This window comes from Chlorocebus sabaeus, chromosome 14 (assembly GCF_047675955.1).
Source record: "Chlorocebus sabaeus isolate Y175 chromosome 14, mChlSab1.0.hap1, whole genome shotgun sequence".
Classification (NCBI taxonomy): domain Eukaryota; kingdom Metazoa; phylum Chordata; class Mammalia; order Primates; family Cercopithecidae; genus Chlorocebus; species Chlorocebus sabaeus.
Window position 1 is genome coordinate 9207012 of NC_132917.1, and position 22159 is coordinate 9229170.

At 45.4% G+C, this 22159-nt stretch overlaps 1 protein-coding gene across 7 annotated transcripts in view; it reads left to right on the forward strand.

The window, feature by feature from the left end:
* Positions 1 to 22159, forward strand: part of ASAP2 (ArfGAP with SH3 domain, ankyrin repeat and PH domain 2) — a 202472-nt gene that overhangs the window by 71793 nt on the left and 108520 nt on the right. For all 7 annotated transcript variants that reach the window (XM_073022767.1, XM_038006536.2, XM_073022765.1 and 4 more), the window contains exons 2-3: positions 39 to 111; positions 18506 to 18651. In XM_073022767.1, coding sequence (XP_072878868.1) covers positions 39 to 111; positions 18506 to 18651 — 219 coding nt within the window. The remainder of the gene's footprint in view (positions 1 to 38; positions 112 to 18505; positions 18652 to 22159) is intronic.

Genomic DNA, 22159 nt, shown 5'->3' on the forward strand with positions numbered 1-22159 from the left:
ACAAACACAGTTTAATGACTGTATTCTCTACGTTTCAGGCTTTGGACGTGGACCGGATGGTTCTTTACAAAATGAAGAAATCCGTGAAAGCAATCAACAGCTCTGGGCTGGGTGAGTATACATCCTTCCCTAGGGGTTTCTGTGTGGAAAACATGGCATTTGAAGTCCTGGTACCATAATATTGATGACCATTAACAAATGAGCAGCCAGACTCCTTTTTCGGAGCATGCAGATCACAGAGGTGAGCTGGGATGTTTCTTTTTCAGAAGTATGTTTTGTTTTGCCAGTTGTCTGATTCAGGTGTGGGATGTCATCCCCTGTGCTGTCTGTCCCACGTTGCGCTTCCTGTTTTCTGGAGCACGGTCCTGTGTGTACCCGCTTTGTCAGCCTGGCTGATGGGGATCTGGATTCATTCCTGCCTCTGTCATTTGGTTTTTGCTGTTAATTGTGTCACAGTGCCCTTTCCGTTTCTCTCTTATCCAGTCTTGCCTTTTCTAGTGTAGGAAGAAAATGAATAAATAGATAAACATAAAGTAATATTTGATCTAGATTTACACATATATATATTTTAAACCCGTGCAACTTTTGGCTTAAAGATGACAGGTAGGTCACCTGTGGCATATCTTCTCTTGTACAAATCCTACGAGTGATAGAAAATACTTTTTAAAAGCCATTAAGTGACTATATAGTTTCATTCAGCAACAAGAAGGTGGCAGCCTTGGGGGACTAGAAACTGTGAGGAGTCCCTGAGAGACTGAAACGGGGCTGATGGGTTGCTCAGGGGAGCTTGCCCCCTGCTCAGGTACAGATAGAGTTTGGGTGACAGGGTGGGAGGAGGAGGGACCTGGGGTCTGCTCCCGTGGAAGTACTCAGGTCCCTTCATCTATACTGTGTCCCCTCACCCTCGTGGTGTCTTTCTTTAGTGAAAGGGGTGATTAGAGCAGGAGGACAGGGAGTGCCTTAAATGGTCGTGGTGTCAGGAGGGAAGGGAACAACCTGGAAGTACATGTTCCACCTAACCACTCCTTCCCCCCTCCCCCCACAGTTACAATAGGGCGCGCACAAGCTCTAGTTGCTGCTCTTGACTCTCCCCCCATGAGAGCTGTGCCAGCCACAATCGGGAAGAATCTAGCAGGAAATCCCAAGTGCAGGATGATGTTACAGTCGAGCATTGCCGAGTGTATTTAGGAACGAATTTAACAGAAGATGCATAGGAATCCTACATCAGCAACTACAAAATGCTGCTGACCAAAATGAAAGAAGACCCGCGTGAGAAATATGTGATGCACATGGGTTAGAAGAGTCACCGCTGTTAGTGTCAGGACTCCCGAAACTGATCTGAAGATTCACTCCAACCCCAGTCACAATTAGAGCAGGGGAAAACTGATACAGAAAGTGGCCATCCGCCTCTAGCTTTTTTACCTGGGTTAAGTGTGGGGCAGGGAGCAATAATGGTAGTTTTGATTTTTTTGAACACTTACTATGTATCTTGTGCTTTCTGTACATTGTGCTAATCTTATCAACAACTGATTCTCCTTATACAAATGAGGAACCTGCAGATCACAGAGTTCAGGGTGTTCCCGAGGTGTCTGTGTAGCTGGAGCTCAGACCCTCATGGTCTTACTGCTGTGTCAGGGTTGTGTGCAGTGAGTGGCCCTCTCAGTTTCAAAGCCACCATGCCTTCAGTGTGTCTGTCACACGAGTGGCATCTTGAAGACTTCAGTGAGTCGCTAAGAAATGGTACACCCAGTTTCGTTGACAAGCACCAGATTTCGAAAAGTATCTAGGAAGAATTTTTTTTTTTTTTTTTTGGTACTGCGTTCACTTGGACTTTTTGAGTTTATAACTTGAGGGATATTTGATATTCTGGTCAGACTCAAAAATGATTTTATAATCATATGTTGAAAAGGCTGCCCTTATCAGAAATAAAAATGAAATAATCTGCTTCTTGTGCAAACACTGGCTGTGTAGCTGCTGCTAGTCTGGAGAAGGGACTTGTGTGACTCCCAAGGGTGGCCCAGCAGCTAGTGGTGCAGCTTATAAACAGACCTGCATTTGAAGGGAGAAGGCGCTAGTGCCCCAGTGTCAGGAAGCTGGCCTGCAGGGGTTTAACAGCACCTCTGTGTAATTTGCCTTGCTGACCCATATAGCTGAGCGTGTACCACAAACCTCATTCCTATTTCTGCCCACCCCCCAGCGTTGTTTCCTAAAATGCAGCCCCACTGGTGTTACTTCTCTGCCTAAAACTCTACAGCGTTTTTTCGTTACCCTCTTTGAAGCTGGTGGAAGTCAGTTCCAGAGCATGGGAGAGAGAAGGAAGGCCTCTTGTGGGCTTTAGGATTTTAGAGCAATTGGGATAAAGATGGTTCTCTTACTACAGAACCATCCAAAGATTTTAATGTGCTAGTAATGTGGATTGTGAGTGGTTATCGGCCTTAATCCTTTCCCAATTCATTTGTCTATGAAACTGTCCTGCCTCCCCTGATGACCCCACTGTGAGCCTCAGGTGAGTAAATGCTGCAGAACACCAGATGAGTTCCAAGCTCCTGTGCATTGTCTGGACTCAGGCCACCTGTCCCGACCCTCCCCAGCTGGACTCCTCTGTGCCCTTCTTTGAAATAACTTGCAGTTTTCCCCAGCGAGCCACGTTGTGTGCCTTCTTCCCTCTGCTCATGCTTTGCTGTTTGCTTAAAATAGCATTTGCCACTTTATGAAAGAACACTGACATCCAAGGAAGTTGAGTTTGTTCAAAGTCACAAAGCTCTACAGTGACAGAGCTGGGATTTTAACGTAGCTCCTTGGGCTCATGTCCTTTCCAAGGCCCTGCACATAACAGCCTGGTGTGTGACCTTGGAGGGGGTCTCCTATTTTTGTCATCCTTTAGCCATCTATTGTGTCATGCCAAGTTTGAGTTATTCTAAGGTCATGAGTCTGAGTCCTGAAAAGTCCTAAGTCCTAAAACCAGAGCCTGATCCTAAAATCTTTATTTCAGAACAAGCGTTGTCTACTGCGAAGAAGTCACCTGAGGAAACACGATACTTTCTCCTGTCATGTTGCTGACATTGTTCACAGTGTCTTTGGAACTCTTTAGAACTGCTTTTAGTAGCACGTTCTTTTGCATATATTTAGCGGAGAAGTCTAAGGATAGATTAAATTTTTTTAGAACTAGATGTCAGAAATAAGTCAGGCATATTCAAGAAGGGACTGAGTGCCGGCGACCACAGTTGGCTTAGGTGCCCTGTAACTACACAGACATGGGCTCTGAAGGCAGCTGGTTCCAAAGGAGAAGTCCCCGTAGTGTTTTGATCATGAGAATAAAGACCCAAGGCAATTCCTGTATAGGAAGAGCACTCATTTTACGTATGATAGAAAGAACAGTGAGAATAAATTAGCATTTATGCTTCATACTGTCATATTCCCTTTCTTGTCTTATGTTTCTTAACTTCTTTGGGACCAGGATTTCCTCCACCTGCTTTCCTAATTTGTCACAGATTGGCCCCGTTTGACCCATCTCTGCCCCAGTGTCCCTCACTGCAGGCCACTGGCCTGTCACTGCTTCCTGAGTGTGTGCCAGCTGTACTTCTGTGCCTTTGCACAGCTCCACCCGGTCTGCAAACGGGCTCCCCCATCCCAGTCACCTGGAGGGGACCTGCCCTTGCCTCCCCATCCATCTTCATCAATACTTAGCCCTCTTTGACTTCAGCATAACCCTCTTTGACTGTCTTGTAATAGATTCTTTTTTTTAATCTTTTTTTGAGATGGCGCTTCTCTCTGTTGCCCAGGCTGGAGTGCAGTGGCGCGACCTCGGCTCACTGCAGCCTCTACCTCCTGGGTTCAAGTGATTCTCCTGCCTCAGCCTCCCGAGTAGCTGGGATTACAGGCATCTGCCACCACACCTGGCTAATTTTTGTAATTTTAGTGGAGTTGGGGTTTCACCATGCTGGCTAGGCTGATCTCAAACTTCTGACCTCAAGTGATCTACCAGGCTCAGCCTCCCTGTAATAGTTATTGAGTTATTCTAAGGTCATGAGTCTAAGTCCTGAAAAGTCCTAAGTCCTAAAACCTGAGGTGTCTGTGCAGCTGGAGCTCAGACCCTCATGGTCTTACTGCTGTGTCAGGGTTGTGTGCAGTGAGTGGCCCTCTCTGTTTCAAAGCCACCATGCCTTTAGTGTGTCTGTCACACAAGTGACATCTCGAAGACTTCAGTGAGTCACTAAGAAATGGTATGCTGTTGTAACAAATTACCATAAAATGAGTTGGCTTAAAATGGCACAAAGTTACCTTTCAGTTCTGCCATGGGAAACCCAACATGGGTCTCACTGGGCTAAAGTGAAGGTGTCAACAGGGCTCCTTCCCTGAGGCTCTAAGGGAAATCCGTTTCCTTTTCCTGCTCCTAGAGGCCACCTGCATTCCTTAGCTCACAGCTCCCTTTCATCTTCAAAGCTGGTCATGGCCAGTGATGTCTTTCTCACACTGCATTGCTCTGACACTTAGTTGGCTCGGGCTGCTATAACAAAATACCATAGACTGGTGGGTTAAACAACAGAAATTTATTTTCTCACAGGCCCGGGGGCTGGGAAGTCCAAGATCAGGGTGCCAGTGTGGTTGGGTTCTGGTGAGGGCTCTCCTCTCCTTCCTGGTGTGCAGACAGCCGCCTTCTCCCTGTACCCTCACATGGTAGCGAGAGAAAGCAAGCTGTCCACTTTCTCCTCTTGTAAGGACCCTAATGCCATCAGGAGGGCCTCACCCACTTGACCTCATCTAAACCTAATTATTATACTTCCCAATGGCCCCATTTCCAAACACCATTACCTTGGGGGTTAGGGCTTTAATATATGAATTTGGGGGAAGGGACGCAATTTAGTCCCGTAGCAAACAGTGACTCTTCTGCCTCCCTCTTCTAGATGTAAGGACCCTTGTGATGACATTGGCCTCACCCAGATAATCCAGATAATCTCCCCATCTCATGTTCAGCTGAGTAGCAACTTTATTCCATCTACAATTTCAATTCCTCTTTGCCAAGTAGCATAACATACTCACAAGTTCCAGGGATTAGGAGGTGGGCATCTGGTGGTGGAGGAGATGTTATTCTCTCAACCACACTTCTCCTGAATTCTTAGGATTTGGAGGTTGAATCAGTTTCCACTGTTTCGTTCAGCTACAATTAAAGGGTACCTAACATGCAGGCACTGTTAATACTTTAAGTATTGCTCCCAGTTGTTCTCTAGTAGTTTTGTATCTGTTGATCTTTGCTCGGTTAATTAGAAGCCTTTGAGGTGAAAGAACAATTCTGGGAGACGGTGTCGGTGTCATTTAGGATAAAGAAGACATAGATATTAGAATCCAAGAACCCTTGATTAAAAGCTAGCAATGCCACTGAAAAAGCCTGTGACATTAGGATGATTATTTTACCTTTCTGAGCCTCAATTTGCTCATGTGTAAAATGGGAATTTAATGGGTCATAGGATTGCTGGTGAAGATTAAGTGAGATAACATGAAAAATTCCCATGCATGGTTCTGGACATACATGTGGTAAGTGTGACAGCTGCGATATACCTCCTGTGTGTGTTTCTTGCAGTGGCTGCCATGGTCGTGGGCAGATAATAGGGGCCCAGTAAATACTTAGTGTTTATACATTATCAGGTTCCTGAGGTATGTTCTTACACTGCTTTCTTAGTGTAGGAGAGGTGAACTTACAATTTTAGATATAAGCGGTGTGTGTTATGACAGGCCCTGTATTCTCTTCTTTGAGGATTTATATGGATTTATGTAGAAGGAAATTTAAGATGCCTTAAAATGGAGGTTGGAAAACTGTGGCCAGACACCTGTGTTTTCACAGCCTGAAAGCTAAGAATGGTATCTTACCATCATTACCTACACAATAACCTCAGTATTGCCTCAACAGCCCGCAGTGTGATGGTGTCTGGAGGTGGGGCCTTTGGGAAGTAATTAGCTTTAGATGAGGGCATGAGAGCGGGGCCCTTGTGATGGGGTTAGCGCCCTGCTTAAATATTTACACTCTGACTTTCTAGGAAGAAGTTTCTGAATCCCTGCATTAGACCAGTGGTTATAAACTTGAGAGAGTATCAGAATCCCCCTGGGGTCTTGTTAAAACAGGGATTGAGTTTCTGGTTCAGCAGGTCAGGGATGGAGCCTGAGTATTTGCTAATTGAAAAAGCTCCCAGGTGACAGTGCTGGGCTTTGAGAATCCTACCTTAGAACCCCCCATCCCCACTTTAAACACTGGACTGGGCCAAAAGGGTATCCGCATGTCCCACATGTAGCAAAACAGTAGTCTTCTTCCACAATAGGCAGTGTGTTATGTTTGCTCCCCGTCTTCACAATGATGGCAACCCAGCCAGCTGTATTTCTGGAGAGTCTTAGCTCAGGTTTGCAAAAGCAGTTGTCATAATGATTTATGAAAAACTCTTTGCCACTCAGTGATTGATTGCTATCTGACCTCTTAAAAAAAAGTTCATATTTATTTTAAAACTCTTGTCTAAAATTTCCCAAGCTCTAGCTCAGCCCAAAGGTGTTCCCTCCACACCCCAGGAAGTTGAAGCTAACATTTTTCAGCTGTTTGACATATCAGTGGGTGGAAAAATTCATCTCTATCAAGAAGGAAGCAACAAAAGATTTTCATTTTCACTTCTCTAGAATTACTCTGTCATAAGGACTTGTTAGAACATTTTTATTGAGAGTGATATTCCTACCCTCAATCAGAATATCCTAGAAAATTATCCCATTCTTGAAAGTACAAAGAAAGAAATGCTGATTTTCCCTCAAATCCTTACCATCTCCCACCTACAAAAGAAAATGAGAATACAACAACTTTGTGTGTGTGTTCCTGCCTGTTGTTTGCAGTGTTAGAATATATGAAAGTACACCTCAAATTCATACAGAAAACTATTTCTATTATAGATATTATCAATTAGAACAAGGCAGTTCAGAACAAATATAATAGTTGAGGAAATGAAGTTTCACTGTGCAATAAGAAGATACTGGCTGGGCACAGTGACTCATGCCTGTAGTCCTAGCACTTTGGGAAGCTGAGTCAGATGGATCGCTTGAGCTCAGGAGTTCAAGACCAGCCTAGGCAACATGGTGAAACCCTGTCTCTACAAAAAAATTCAAAAATTAGTTGGGCATGGTGGTGTATGCCTGTAATCCCAGCTATTTGGGAGGCTGAGGCAGGAAGATTACATGAACCTAGGAGGTTGAGGCTGCAGTGAGCTGAAATTGCACCACTGGACTTCATCTTGGGTGACAGAGTGAGACCCTGTCTCAAAAACAGTAAAAAGGAAAAGGATATTTTTTTGAAAAAGAAAAAAATATTTTTAAAAATATGTATACTGTATCTGATTTCTACCTGTTACATGAGAAAATAACAAGATCGGAATAATCCTTACTGTTTGGCAAGCTTACAGTAACTAGTACTGTGCTCCATTGTTGCGGCACTGAAAACATGCACGCAGAGTTTTTGGAAAGCAGTTTGGTGGTGCACATCAAGAAAAATAAAAATATTTTCGTGGAAGGAGATCCATGCACAAAGATGTTCACTGTCTTGTTGCACTGCTTATCAAAGTGAGAAATTGAATGCCTCCTATATAAAGCTGAATTAGGATTTAGCTGCTTGCTGGAATTATGTTTATATAGCAACAGGAAGAAAAATGCTTATGATGAAATCTTCAGCAGTAAAATTCAGGATACAAAATTTATGTACACTGTGTGTGTTTAAAAAGAAATAGATGATAAATGATGATAAAGATAAATGATGATAAATGATGATAAAGAATATTGATAAACCTGAGGGTAGAAGCATAGTGGTAATAAATACTCATGAGGTATTTGTTAGAATATTTCTATTATAAAGCTAAACAAAAACTTATGTGAATTCCATCCTTACAGTTTTGTGAGTTAGGTCCTGTTCATTGACAGATGAGCTCCCAGAGGCACTGAGCAGCGATTTGCCAGTGTCATCTAGCCAACAGTTGGAGGAGTTCAGATTCAAAACCAGGTGAGTGTCCCCGTCTCTGCTTCTGACAGCTGCAGCATGCTGCCTGTTGCTGAGTCAGGAAGTTGCTAGGGGCACACGGTGGAGAAAACAAGTGGCAACGTGGGGAGCACCGTACGTGCCACCTGACTGAGCCGTCGTAGTCCTTCTGAAAAATTCCAGGTGGTTTTGGTTGATTACAAGATCAGTGTGAGCCAGTACGTGGCACATGTCCCAAAGGCGAGCCACATGTGACCTCAGTGAAGTCTTTGGTGCTTATAAAGAAGGTTGTTGTTTCATTATTTAGTTGTAAGAGCAGCATATAAAGAAGAACCTGAAAATCTTAGAGATGGAGAAATCTCCTTGTAGGATGGATATCTGAAGGACATGGGGCTCTTAGTTTCGGAAGGCGGGGGAGAGGGCGTACATGAAGGGCTTTCTCTGGGCTGAGGAAGGTAGACGTAGTATTTGTTCCTCTCTAGAGGAGGCTTTCACAAGAGCAAGCCTTGACTCAGATATGAAGGGGAGGATAACTGGGTCAGCAGCCTGAGTGGCGAGCTGGTGGTTGGAAGGTTCCTGCAGCGGGTGGACGGCCCCTGTCTCTGAGGAAGTTGTAGAGGGAGGTGAGGACATGGGCTTGAAGGCCCTGGAGATGTCTTCCAGTTGTGAGGCTCTGGAGTCCAGCCGTCTCCCCGCTGCTGGCTAACAACAATGATTGGAATTTAGATGGTGACTTGTGGAATCCTGTCCAAAGTGACCACTGCATTAGTCATGGAAGGAAGTTACCTCTGAAGGAACGCAGAGGTCTGTGACTTAACTGACGTCCAAGTGTTGGCATGAATCATACTTCGGTTCAGAGGTATCTGCTGTTTAATTTGGCCGGTGTTTATAGTCAGCCAGTCTGTGGGCCAAGCCGGTGGCCACACGCATCTGTGAGACATGGGGCTGTGGTTTCATCAGTGGTTCTTTAATCTTTTGGTTATCGTAGACATCTGTAAAAATAAGAAGACTGTTTTGGATGATCCCTCCAGGAAAAGGTACCTTTACATAATTTTGCATACACTGTTTGGGATGCACATACCTGCATAAACCTGTCCACAAACCCAACACACCAAGCGAAAAAGCTCAGACCTTGAGCTTAAATCTTCTACCAAATCAACACGATGACTTCATCTGTTTCCTCATCTGTAAAATCCTGCAGAGTTGTAAGGATGAAAGATTAGTTTTACACGTATGTCATCTCCACAGTGTTCATGGTAGCTACTGTCTGAGGCTTTAGAGACCATGCACTTTCCAAGGGCTGCTTGTCCCTGAGGGTGAAACCCCGGGATCTCATGGAACCATAGGAGTCAGTTTCCTTGCTAGAGGCTGTGCCCTCCATGGAGTTGGGTGGGGGCAGTGGTGTGTTCTTAAGTCGTCACTGTGGTGAGCTCGTAAGTCATGGGGTATGACATGGCAAAAATGAAGGGCTGAAATCTGCTTACCCTGGCTAAATGCACATTCTGTAATGTAGCGAATCAGATTGCTTTGCCAACATGAACTCTTCCCCCATTAAAGGGTGTGAATATAATTGGGAGTAAAATTTCTAATAGCTTGTACTCCCCATTCAACAAATGTTGAATTCACCTCTTGGCTTTGAACCCAAACACCTTGGGGTAGCCTGTCTGCAGGCTAAAGGAAAGCCCTGCCAGTTTTTCAGTGAGATCCCCTCCCCACCACCTCCAACCCCCTTCAGGCACCCCTAGGATGGAAGCAGCTCTCTGGTTAAGGAGAGTGAGTCAAGCAGCTGGTAGCTCAGTTTTAGTCTCACTTCATACTACATTTTCAATGAGCAAATTCCTTTAAAGGTCGTCTGCTCCAAGAAGCCTTTTCTGTTACCAGCCCCCAGAAAATGTACTCCTTTCCCCATAGAGTGCTGTGTTTCCACCTTGTGTAATTTACGTAACAGTGGATTGTTTTCGCATGTTTATCTTTGTCTTGCTGAGTTGTGTGTTGGCAGGTACCAAGGTTTATTATCTTTCTTGAATGCAGATCTCTTAGAAGCCTTTTGACTGCTCTCCATTACCTGGGATAAAGTCCCTCATTTCCGGCCCCTGTCTGACACTCCAGCCCTTCCCCGTGCTCTGGCCACACCAAGCACCTTGAATTCCCCAGAGCTCATTCTGTTTCTTGCCTTTGTGTCACTGCACTTAACTGATTGTCTGAGTCTTTCTCCCTTATTGGATGCTTGCTTCTTGAGGGCAGGAGCTCTGCTTGATGAATCTTTGTGTTTATTAGTGCTTGCTGTATAATAGAGTTTCAGTGTGATTGGATTTTATTTTTTAGTAACCAGAAATATTCTTGACCCATAATGGAAGCACACAGTGAATGAATAAAAGTAAATGTTGATATATTCTGTACTCTAAAGCCTAAAGGGACAGAAAGCATCAACATAAAAAAAAATATGCAGGCCAGGCACGGTGACTCACACCTGTAATCCCAGCACTTTGGGAGACCGAGGCGGGCAGATCACGAGGTCAGGAGATCGAGACCATCCTGGTTAACACGGTGAAACCGCGTCTCTACTACAAATACAAAAAATTAGCCGGGCATGGTGGCGGGCGCCTGTAGTCCCAGCTACTTGGGAGGCTGAGGCAGGAGAATGGCGTGAACCTGGGAGGCGGAGCTTGCAGTAAGCCGAGATCCCACCACTGTACTCCATCCAGCCTGGGCGACAGAGCAAGACTCCGTCTCAAAAAAAAAAAACAACAAAAAAAATGCAGTAGCCCAGTCACCACTCTTCACCCCTCTTACCTGCCTTCCAAGTGTACTCTTACAAGCAGTAGAAGATTCACAGGGAGGTAATTGAGGTGACATTTAGTTATTCACGCAGACTTTGAGCCGTGATTGTAGGATGGGGTCATTAATATAAGGCAGGATGAAAGAGGATGGGGCGATCATGGACAACAGGTTTTGTGTTTGAATAGCTCACACCTTGGCCTTATTAGTGAACTCCATTGCTAGCTGCCTGTGCTGAACACAACCAGACTAGATGCATCCTGGGGTACTATCCACAAAGACTGGCAGTTTCTCAAGGAATCACATTCCAAGGGACTTCCTAGGAAAGATGATGGAAATGGGTTTTGAAAGTGGAAGAAACCTGGGGTGTTGGAGAAGGCAGAGGAAGTGGCAGGAAGAAGCCCGTGAGAGGCATCCTTTCCAGTTGCTCAGCCTGCGCGGGAGCTGGCAGGGGTTATGAACAGGGAGGACATTTTTGTTCAACCCCTTCTGGTTGTGGCTACTTCTGTCTGGTCGAAGATGATACAGGTATATCAGTTCCAAAGGCTGTCTCCCTCATGTTACCTTGTCCAGGGAAAGCTTTGGGAGAGAAAGATTCTAATGTTATTTATTTATTTGTTTGTTTGTTTATTTTCTTTTGAGATGGAGTCTCGCTCTGTCACCCGGGCTGGAGTGCACAGTGGCACGAACTCGGCTCACTGCAACCCCTGCCTCCTGGGTTGAAGTGATTCTCGTGCCTCAGCCTCCTGAGGAGCTGGGATTACAGACACTTGCCACCACTCCTGGCTAATTTTAGTATTTTTAGTAAAGATTGGGTTTTGCCCTGTTGGCCAGGCTGGTCTCAAACTCCTGACCTCAAGAGATATGCCCACCTTGGCCTCCCAAAGTGCTGGGATTATAGGCGTGAGCCACTGCACCCGGCCTAATGTTCTTAATAGGCACAGTCACAGAGCACTGAAACAATCTGGCAGTTAGAGCTGATGCTTCAGATTTCTTTTTTAAGTTTTTATTTATTCTTTACATTGTTATTATAAAGATAAGATAAGCTTAGTTTAGAAAATTTAGAAAGTTCAGAAAAGCACTAAACCAACCAAGTCTTGACCCTTGACCCTGATGGGATCTCAGTATCTTTATAACCAGTGGAGGCTCAGGTGAGCGCTGGGTCTGAGGCCCACCCCTGACTTGGAACGAGGCTCTGCCTCTTAGAAGTTGCATGACCCTGGGCGGGTTCACACTTGACAGTCTGTTTCCTAGTCCACTCAGAGGAGAATAAAATAACATCTAGAAAGCACTTGGCCTGGGGCCTAGCATGTAACGCCTTGCATATAACAGGTTATTGACTGCTAGCAAGTGCTCAGTTTTTCCCACCACTGTTAGCATTTTGATGTATTATCTTTTCAACCTCCTCTCTACGTTTTACTTTTTTGCAAAATTGAGACTAAATATCTAATTTTGTGTCCTGCCTTTTTTAAACTTGGCGTTCTGCTCCTACCATATTCCTATATCATGATTTTAAAAGCCAACATAATATTCCATTTTGTAGAAATACTGTTAATTTAACCATTTTCATATTGTTGGAACTTAGCACATTTTAAATTTTCACTCTTTATAAATGTTCTGTACACACATCTCTGATCACCTTGATTATTTCCTTAGGATAGATTTCTGAAAGTGGGATTATCCAGAATGATACACATTAGCAAATTGGAAATGAAAATATGTTTTCAGCCATTTAGTTGGGATGATTCTAGAAATAAAGTTCTGAAAATGGCCCTCTCTCGCGGGATGTCCACCAGGTAGAGACCCTGTTAAGAAACGGGGATGATCTTTGATTTGAAGAAATTGCATTCCTATGAGATCACGCGCCACAAGTGAGGTTGGAAACAGGTGGCATGCACAGCCGACAGCCGGAGGAAATGGTCTCCGCTATGCAGAGTTGTGCACAACATCACAACATTCATGTCGTGATACACATTTGAGGATTAATCGTCGTGTCATCCATCTAAGGAGTGTCTCCACCAAGCTGCTGCCGTAGAGAACATATGTCTCTCCTTAAACGCTCCCTTCACCAAGCTGTCTGCATGGAAGGTTGGAATGTGGGGTGTCAGCAGGTGATTTTTCCTCTGCCTGACTCCCAGGTAGCCTGCGGTCTGGCCTGGAGCAGGGGTTTGGAGGGTCTTTGTTGGGTCAGCATGGAGGCGGGGACTGGGAAGCCATGAGGCTGGTGCACCCTACCTTCCTTCTGTTATGCTGGTTACAGCTTGGTGTTCGGGTTAACGGTACATGCACTTGACTGGAAGGTTGTACATTGTCACTATCTTCAGCTCTTAGCCTAGATGAGCCTAGATGAGAGCAAATCTTAGCCTAGATGAGAGCAAAAAAAGATGTCATGAGCAAATGAAGAAACGATTTTTGCTGTGGGAGGAAGAGCATTGAACTCAGAGTCAGGAAACCCGAATTCTTGTTCCAGCTCTGCTGCAAACTCACTGTGACCTTGAGCAAGTCATCACCCTCTCTGAGCTTTGGTTTCCATGTTTAGACTAGGTCACCTTTCAGAATCCATGGAATGAAAGGACTCAGCAGTGAGTATAGGAGCCCTGAGGAGGTGGGGACAATGAGGCCTGTGTTACCTTTGGCGATTTTGAGAGTTGAGAGCTGGATGCAGACAGGGGCTTTAAAACAGGGAAAGTAGGCCGGGTGCGGTGGCTCACGCCTGTAATCCCAGCACTTTGGGAGGCTGAGGCGGGCAGATCACGAGGTCAGGAGTTCCAGACCAGCCTGGCCAATATAGTGAAACCCTGTCTCTACTAAAAATAGAAAAATTAGCCGGGCACGGTGGTGCGTGACTGTAGTATCAGCTACTTGGGAGGCTGAGGCAGGAGAATCACTTGAACCCGGGAGGTGGAGGTTACATTGAGCCGAGATTATACCACTACACTCCAGCCTGGGCAACAGAGCGAGATTCTATCTCAAAAACAAAACAAAATAAAGCAAAAAACCAGAGAAAGTATTAACAGTGGGAACACATAGGATGCCCTGGTGTTCCCCTGGGGCTAATGCCTGTCTGTTTCTGTGATCTGCTGCTTCTCTACTCGATAAGTCTTACCTGTCCTTGGAGCCCGATTTCAATGTCTCTTTGCCATCTGAGTCCTCAGCACCTAGCCCATTGCCTGATGTGTTGTAAGTGATCAGTGCATGGATTGACATATCTTTCCCCAGGCATTCATCCCAGCCATGAGCATATGTGTCCTTGTATCTCACCCCAGCATACTGTCACATCCCTGTTGCAGGGCTGGAAATAGTGAGTTAACGTTATGTTTGAGATGAAAGAGGAGGTGGTTGAAGGTAAGTTGGCCGTGGGACGCCCATCCTCTGGAAGTGCTGTGTTGGTGGCTTCCTCACTGTGCCATGGGCCACACTGACCTGTCGAGAGCCGTATCTGCGTGTGCGGCCCATAGATGGGGCTCAAAGGAGCCATTCTTTGTCATTTTTGTATCCAACAATTTTTGCTTAAACCATTTGCACTGGGCCTTCTCCTTGATACCAATTTTTTAAATAACAGAATCCAGTAAACTAAAAAAGCACACAACAAAACCTAGTCATTGCCTCTAAACTCCATTTGTACACATGCATGCTGGCTTCATGATTGATTTCTCTGCAAGAGTCTCTCAGTTCATCCTTTTGCAGGGATTGGTGGGTTTCGTGCAGTGAGGTGGGGGAGATAAAGGGGTGATGGCTTAGAATTGAGAAGAAACGAAGTCTTGTCCTAGCGTGGTCTCTGTGACTCAGATTCTTATTTTCCAAAGTCCCTCCCGGGTCAGTGATTATTGGATCTGGATCATTAATGAGAATTAGAGTTTAAGATACATTTGAACAAGGGGGAGGTGAGAGTGTGAGCTCTTTTTAGAAGAACAGCTTTCATAATTCTGTAAATAAAAGCTGATAGTTTGAGATCTTTCCAGAAACTTTATTCCCAAGCTATTTATTTTAGGTTCCTGTTTTAAGATTGTTTTTGGCAAAAGGAAAACAAACGCACTCAATGATTTTCTGTTCTATAGTAGGAAAACCTTCATCTTGGGGTGATCCGGAGCAGTGGGTCAGTCAGTGCCATGTTATTCATGGGGGGATGGCTGTTGTCATGGTGGGCACCATGCGAGGTGTTAGAGGAAGACACAGGGCTTATGGGCTTCAGCAGGAAGCTTCAAGTTCATTTGCGGGTTGAAAAATACGTCTAAAAATCCCCAACTAGACCAGCGCAAAAAGATTCCCACTGACCTAAACTGGTACAGTGTGAGCATCAGAAGATAGTGCTGATTGTAGTGGATGAAAGCGCTGTAAATGTGAATCCGTGAGATGATGATGGTGATGACAAGCCAAAGAACTAATTGATCACATTGGGTTGCTGGGGATCAATGCATCATTTAGAAGATGTACAGGGACAAGATTTTGTTTTGTTTTGTTTTGTTTGAGATGGAGTCTTGCTCTGTTGCCCAGGCTAGAGTGCACTGGTGTTATCTCTGCTCACTGCAACCTTCACCTTCTAGGTTCAAGTGATTCTCCTGCCTCAGCCTCCCGAGTATCTGGGATTACAGGCATGTGCCACCATGCCTGGCTATTTTTTGTATTTTTAGTAGAGACAGGGTTTCACCATGTTGGCCAGGCTGGTCTGAAACTCCTGACCTCAGGTGATCCACCTGTCTCAGCCCCCCAAAGTGCTGGGATTACAGGTGTGAGCCACCGTGTCCGGCCAATAATTTTTTTAAAAACAAAAAAACTTAACCTACACCAGGTAGTCAGTTGAGGAGCCCAGAAGGAGGGATGATAAGGAGTACTTTCGTATTTCTTGGTGCTGGAACATGAAGCCTACTACCAGTGAGAAGGCCGGCTCCTCTCTCCTGCCCAGGGCTGGAGGCAGCCTGTGTGGTCCACAAAGTGCATTGACCCTCCTCCAGCTCTGTGGTCTGGGGCAGGTGACATGACTCTCTGAACTGCACTTGATTCAGAAAAAAATAGGGATAATGATAGCCAACTCTTAGTGCTGTCAGGTTAAACTGAACAAAAGACTTACAAGCGACCTAGTAGGCATTAACCATATGCGAAGTCCCTTCCCTTTGGGTGTTCACTTAGAGGAGCACTGAGGGTCCAGTCCTCCTCGTGGTTTGAAGGACACCATGAGGCTGGGTAGAGTCTTCAGCTTCTCTCCTGCCGGGTGCTTTGTATTCATTGCCCAGCACCGTGAAGGAGGACACCACGGCCCAGCTCACCTCTGTTGGTGTCTCTTTGAAAGACCCATGGCTCAGAAAGCGAGCGAGGGAGTAAGCAGGAATGTGGAGGTTGCATTTCTGTTTCTGTCATCCAGTGGACAGACAGTATGTAGTGACAGATGCCTGCCTGTGGCCACCAGCTCCCTTCCTGAACCCACTGAAACTGCCCATGTCTTGACCACTAATTTTGAGATAGTTTAAAAATAGTATGTGGTTTGAAAGGACCTTGCCTTCACTGTTAACCATGCTCTAGAATTATAAATAGAGTAAAACAGAAGGAATTATTGACCCATCTGTGAAACTGGATTTTAAAAACCTAAAAATTAGATACTTTTGTTTGACAAGGTAAACTTTTTAACGATGAAACAAACATCACGTAGTAGAGTAGGAGAGTGGACTTTGGAATCAGAAGATTTGGGTTTGAATCCCAGCTCTGCAACTTTCTGGCTGTGTTTCCTCAGATGAATTATTTGATCTCTTTGAGCCCTAATTTCCTAATAGTGTTATGAGAAACAGTACATATCTTATGAAGTTTAGAAAAAATATATGTAAAGTTTGTGCTTTGAATAAGTGACACCTGTTGCTGCTGTTACTTTTGTTAGTGTTATTGGTTATGTGCCGAGTGTGGTAAACTAAGTCTCTTTACCTAATTCTTTCATTCTTCCTCTGACCTTGAGAGCATCTCCCAGCAGGTCTTTATGCTTTATGTAGCTGATGCCGCAGGCCCAGCGTCACTGTGACTTACCAAGGTCATACAGGTGTTTGCTGGTGGATATAGGACTGGAACCTGGATCTTCCGAGGGCTCCTGAGGAGCTGTGTTTGCGGGTGTGTGCGTGTGCACGTATATGTTTCTGTCTGAATTTGTTGAATCTGGTCTCAGAAATTCATTTAATTTATCTAGAACTCTCAGGCTCTTTTCTGGAATGTTAAAAAAAAAGGAAAGGACTCAGACAGTGAAGTGAGTTTTCTCTTGTGTCTGCTGGATCCCCATTAGAGCCCTCTAGTCCCCCAAATGCCACTAGAGGTCAAGGACATGGTGCTTCCCCCCTAGGATGGGCGAGCAGACCATTCATGGGTCATAGGGATTGGCTGAGGGTCCAGGACTGCCCTCCAGGAGCAAATGTTCCCTCGTTTTCCCTCATTGTCAGGCCCAGCCTGGGCATTGGCATTAGCTGACAGTGGTCTCATTTCCTGGAGAAGGAATTTGGGAGCTACCGACGGGCTCTCAGGATCTGTCCCCTGGTGGAGGAGCTGCAGCACTAAGGCTGTCTCTGGTGGAGTTCACATCCAAGTTTACACCGCAGGTCTGGCTGCTCTGTTGTGCCTGTAAATAGTTGTGTTATATTTCCAATTGAACTGATGAAAATAGAAATTAGGTAGCCATGGAGATAGAAGTTTTTTTTTTATAGACTGGCTGGTTTCATTTGAAAGTGCCTGACCTGGTAGTGAGGGAATTATATTCAACCACATTAATTTACCAGAATCACCTGTGTCCCCTTCCCTATTCCTACCCACGGTTCTGAATCAGAGGTCTGAGATGGGACAGTGGTGTCTAGAGTTTGGTGAAAATCCATGCATGCTTTTGGTAGCCAGTAAGGATTGAGAACCACTGTGCCAGAGACCTAGAGTCCAGATTTTTCACTCTTACAGGTGCTACTTTGAGGCCTAAATCATAATAAAATGCCATGAGACGTAGCACCTGGTTTGCTTTTTCTGCTCAAACAACATGTGTGTTGTCTAATATTTCAGGCACATGACTTGGTCAAAGATGAATACAACTTAGTCTGTAAACTCTAAGCACGTCCAGTGTATGGGGAACACATTTACCAGACCATTTCAATATAACATGCTGACTGCAAGGATAGGAGAGGTGCCAGTGAAATACCCAGGGTGTAGGGCAGAGTCATGGAAGGCTTCCTGGAGGAAGCATGAGTCTGTAGGATGCAGAGGAGTTTGGGAGGGAAGGGCCCCTGGGTAGAGGTTGCATCCTGAGGAGAGCCACTGAAGCTGCAAAGACCACTGCTATTCCTGTGTGAAAAGGAGAAGGAGCTGCGGTGTGTGGCTCTGAATTAGAGTCCTGGGCTTCAGGCTAGAAAGGAATGGGGCATCTGTGGTTGAGTTTCTGGGAGGGGACTGAGTCTGGTGACTTCTGCCATCATTTGGTGAGGGAAGAGTCCTCGGAGGGGTGGAAATGTGTGTCCTTGGCCGTCTCATCTGGTAATGCTGAGGACCACTGGACGTGGGCAAGGGCTTCCCCTCTTGCACACCACACTTGTTCTTTGGGATCTGTTGCTGGCACCACGGGTTGTTGTCAGGATAATGAAGCTATTTCTGTTCCTGGTGCAGCTTGATTTTTCTCAGATTTTTCTTCTGCTGATGTGTTCAGTGTTATTCACAACCGAGAAGAACCTGGTGGGGAGTGAGGGTGGCATGCCTGAGACTCACAGCACCTCCCTCATTCTGTTGCAGCTCACGTGGAAAATGAAGAGCAGTACACCCAGGCTCTGGAGAAGTTTGGTGGCAACTGCGTATGCAGAGATGACCCGGATTTAGGAAGTGCGTTCCTGAAGTTCTCAGTGTTTACAAAGGAGTTGACAGCACTTTTCAAAAACCTGGTAAGCAGCTCTGTGTATGAAATGCTGCGGTTACTTCAGATGGGAAAGAGGCTCAGTAGAGGATACTTAAGGTTTGTTTGATATACTAGGAATGCATTTCACAGTTCCTTGGGTACCTAAAAGCATTATGTTTTCTATACACATTGGGTCAATTTGGAATAAAGTTTAAAACTGTAATTTTTACTTTAGCAGGACTTAAAATTCAGCTCTGCAATTTAAATGTACACAGCTATGGGACAAAACGGGTAAATGCATTCATCTTCTTAAGGGCCTCTGATTTGAATTTTTAATAGTTTCTAAACTGTGTCGAATACTCTCTTTCTGGTAATTATAGTAGGCATTTAAGCTTATAATATTTAATAAATATGTTTCAGGCCCATCTTACACAGCAAGGTAACCTGTAATCAAAGCACAGAAATTACCATGAATATTTAAAGGCCTTTTGTGCTCCCAAGTATAGAACCTAAAAAAAAAACCTGGCCTGAGAGCAGTGCCTGAGTTTTCAGCCGTGGGAATGCGGCGCTGGTGCCTGCTGCCTGTGGCTGCTGCTTGGTACTGTGGGTGAATCGCGCCTTTCTTGTGCCTGGCAGCTCTGTGCTGTCCTCATGATGGGGACAACGTTTTGAAGAAGTGGGCAGCCCGAGAGGGCTGTTTGGGACCCTGCCCTGGTGGAATGGACCCTGGGATTGCCCCAGCTTTTCTTTCCTGTTTGTCTTCTCCAGTTTCTCCTAAAGGCCATGGAAGAGGTCAAGAACTCAGTAATGCTTTCTCTGTAGGCCACAAATAACAGCATCTTTTTCACGTCCTCTGTTAGAAAGCTCATAACAAGTGAAAAACAGCTCGTTCTTGAGATGGTGATGACAGTGGTTTTGTGAGACTGGCCTTAGAAGGGGAGAAATGAGGGAGCATCACGTGTGAGTTCCTAATGGGAAAGGGAAGAGCAGGAGCACTCGGGCCCTTGGTGTGTCTCCCCATCTTCACTTATGAACATTTCTGTAGGAAATGGTAAAAGTAAAAAGCTGTTGCTCTGCTTGAGCTTTTCACTTGGAGGAATTTGAAATTCCTTCATCCCCCTTCATCCCTATCCTAGAGTGGCGGCCCACCTGCTCAGCAGTGGAGCCCTCGCCCTGCCTCAGCCCCGTGCCCTGGACGCTGGCAGGCATGCATGGGAGGGTCTTACCACCGGGTTGGGAAAGAGTGGAGATTTTTTTTAAACTGGAGAAACTGCATGTGCCCAGGGTAAAGGTCATAGATGCTGCCATGGAGGGCGTCTCCTGGTGGAAAAGTCAGTTGGCTGCCTGCTCTCCCCACACCTGGGTGGATAAGCCCTTTCCATACACACAGAGCTGCCTGTGAGCCTCCTGGTGCCTCACGCTTCAGTACAGATGAGCAGCCTCCAGCATGAGGGAGACCAGAATTAGCAGAAAAATGAACGTACGGGAAGACTGGGATGCAGCTTGCTATTAAAGAAGGCCAGGGACATGACTAAGGTAAGAAAATATAATATTAAAAATCCAACAAGAAGGGTTGGAGTAGAGGAAATCTCTTAGAAAATAGATCCAAAAGACCAAAAAGTGGGAAATAGATAAAAGACAAAACAAGGATTAATTCTCAAGGCCCAGCATCCAACTGGCAGGTGTTTTAGAAAGAGAGAAGGATGTCATCAGTGCAACAAATCTAAAGGCAGTTTCTAAAAATGGAACGGAAGAGTCTCCAAGTTGAGAGGCTCGCAAGTGCCCAGCACAATAAGGGAAAAGACCTACCCTAAGCATCCCTGTGTGAACTTGCAAAAGATCTTAAAAGCTTCCAGACAGCACCCAGAGGATTCGAAATCAGAATGGTGGTGAGCTTCTCAGCAGCAGCACTGGAAACGTTACGGCATGGAGCAATGCCATTAAAATCGTGAAGAAACTAACTCAGCCTGGAATTATGCCCAGCCCATCAAATATGAGAGTAGAATTAAAGATATTTTCAGACATGCAAGGCTCAAAAACTTTGGCTCCCATGTGTCATTTCTCTGAAACTCCTAAAGGATGTGTTTTAGTAAAATGAAGGGGAAAGCCAAGAAAGAGGAAATTGAAAGTCAGGAAACAGGACCCAACACAGGAAAGCAAGCGGTGGAAGGGAATTCCAAGAGTATGATGGCGAAGGGAAGTCCCAGCGGGGCTGCCAAGCAGGGGGCCTAGAAAGCAGCCAGCCCACGATGGCCGACGATGTAGGAGGTGGGTGGAGGCCCGGGTTCTGCTTCTCCCTCCCAGACATCTAGCCCTTTAGCTTCATTCACCTGATGGCTAGACCTGGATTGTCTCAGCTCTAACATGGAGAGAATAATGCCATACCTGATTCTGTGGATAGATTATAGCCAGCTGGTGACTCTTACACAGGATGGCTTATTTAATTCTTAGACAATCCCATAAGGTCAGTCAGTGTCATTCCCACTTTACAGATTAGATAACTGAGGCCCTGAATGGTTTGAAGAGCTAATATCTGGCCCAGCACAGTGGCTCACATGTGTCATCCCAGCACTTTGGGAGGCCAAGGTGGGTGGATTGCTTTGAACCCAGGAGTTCAAGACCAGCCTGGGCAACATGGGGAAACCCTGTTTCTACAAAAAAATACAAAACTTAGCTGGGCGTGGTGGCTCATGCCTGTAGTCCCTGCTACTCGGGAGGCTGAGGCTGAAGAATTGCTTAAGCTCAGGAAGCAGAAATTGCAGTGAGCTGACATCACGCCACTGTACTCCATCTGGGTGACAGAGAGTGAGACCCTGTATCAAAAAGAAAAAAAAAAAAAGAAAAGAAAAGAAGAAGCAGCTAATATCTCTCTTGGGAGGCTCAGAGTCCTTGCCTAGGCGGGCCCACTTGGAGCACTCCACACCATGGAATCCGGACGAAACTAACTTGTCTCAGTTAACAACAAAGGCAGTTGTGCATAGTTAAATAAAAGCAATCCCTCCCTCTCCTTTATAAAATTTCCTGCAAAAGCAGAAAGCAGAGCAGGGCCTGCATGTTACAGCTGGTACATTGCTCACCACCCTGTGACTTTGCCAGTTTTTAATACTTCACACATCACTGCAGGTCCTAGTTGCTGTCCAGCTTTCGACAGTGAGTAAAGGTATCAATAAAGGTATCCGTGGCAGTGATTTGATGAGCACCCAGGGTGTAGCAATCACTGGGCTATGCATGAAGGATACTCTGTTTCATTTATTCCACTTGGCAGCTGTGCAGGATAGTTTGTATTACCATCATTTTAAGGCACACAGTCACTTACAGGGCCCTTAGCTAGTGAGGGACAGAGTTGGGATTCAAACCCAGGTATTAACACTCCAAACCCATGTTGTTGTCATTGTGACATTTAAAGGAACCACAGCCTCTTATCACCTTCTTGACTGATCATAAGGGTTCAAGTTTCAGCTTGCACTTTATGGAAGTCGGATTGTTGATCCTATTTCCTGGCAAAGATCAAAGAGAGAGAAAATTTCTTATTTGAGCCAAAATTAGCACTCACC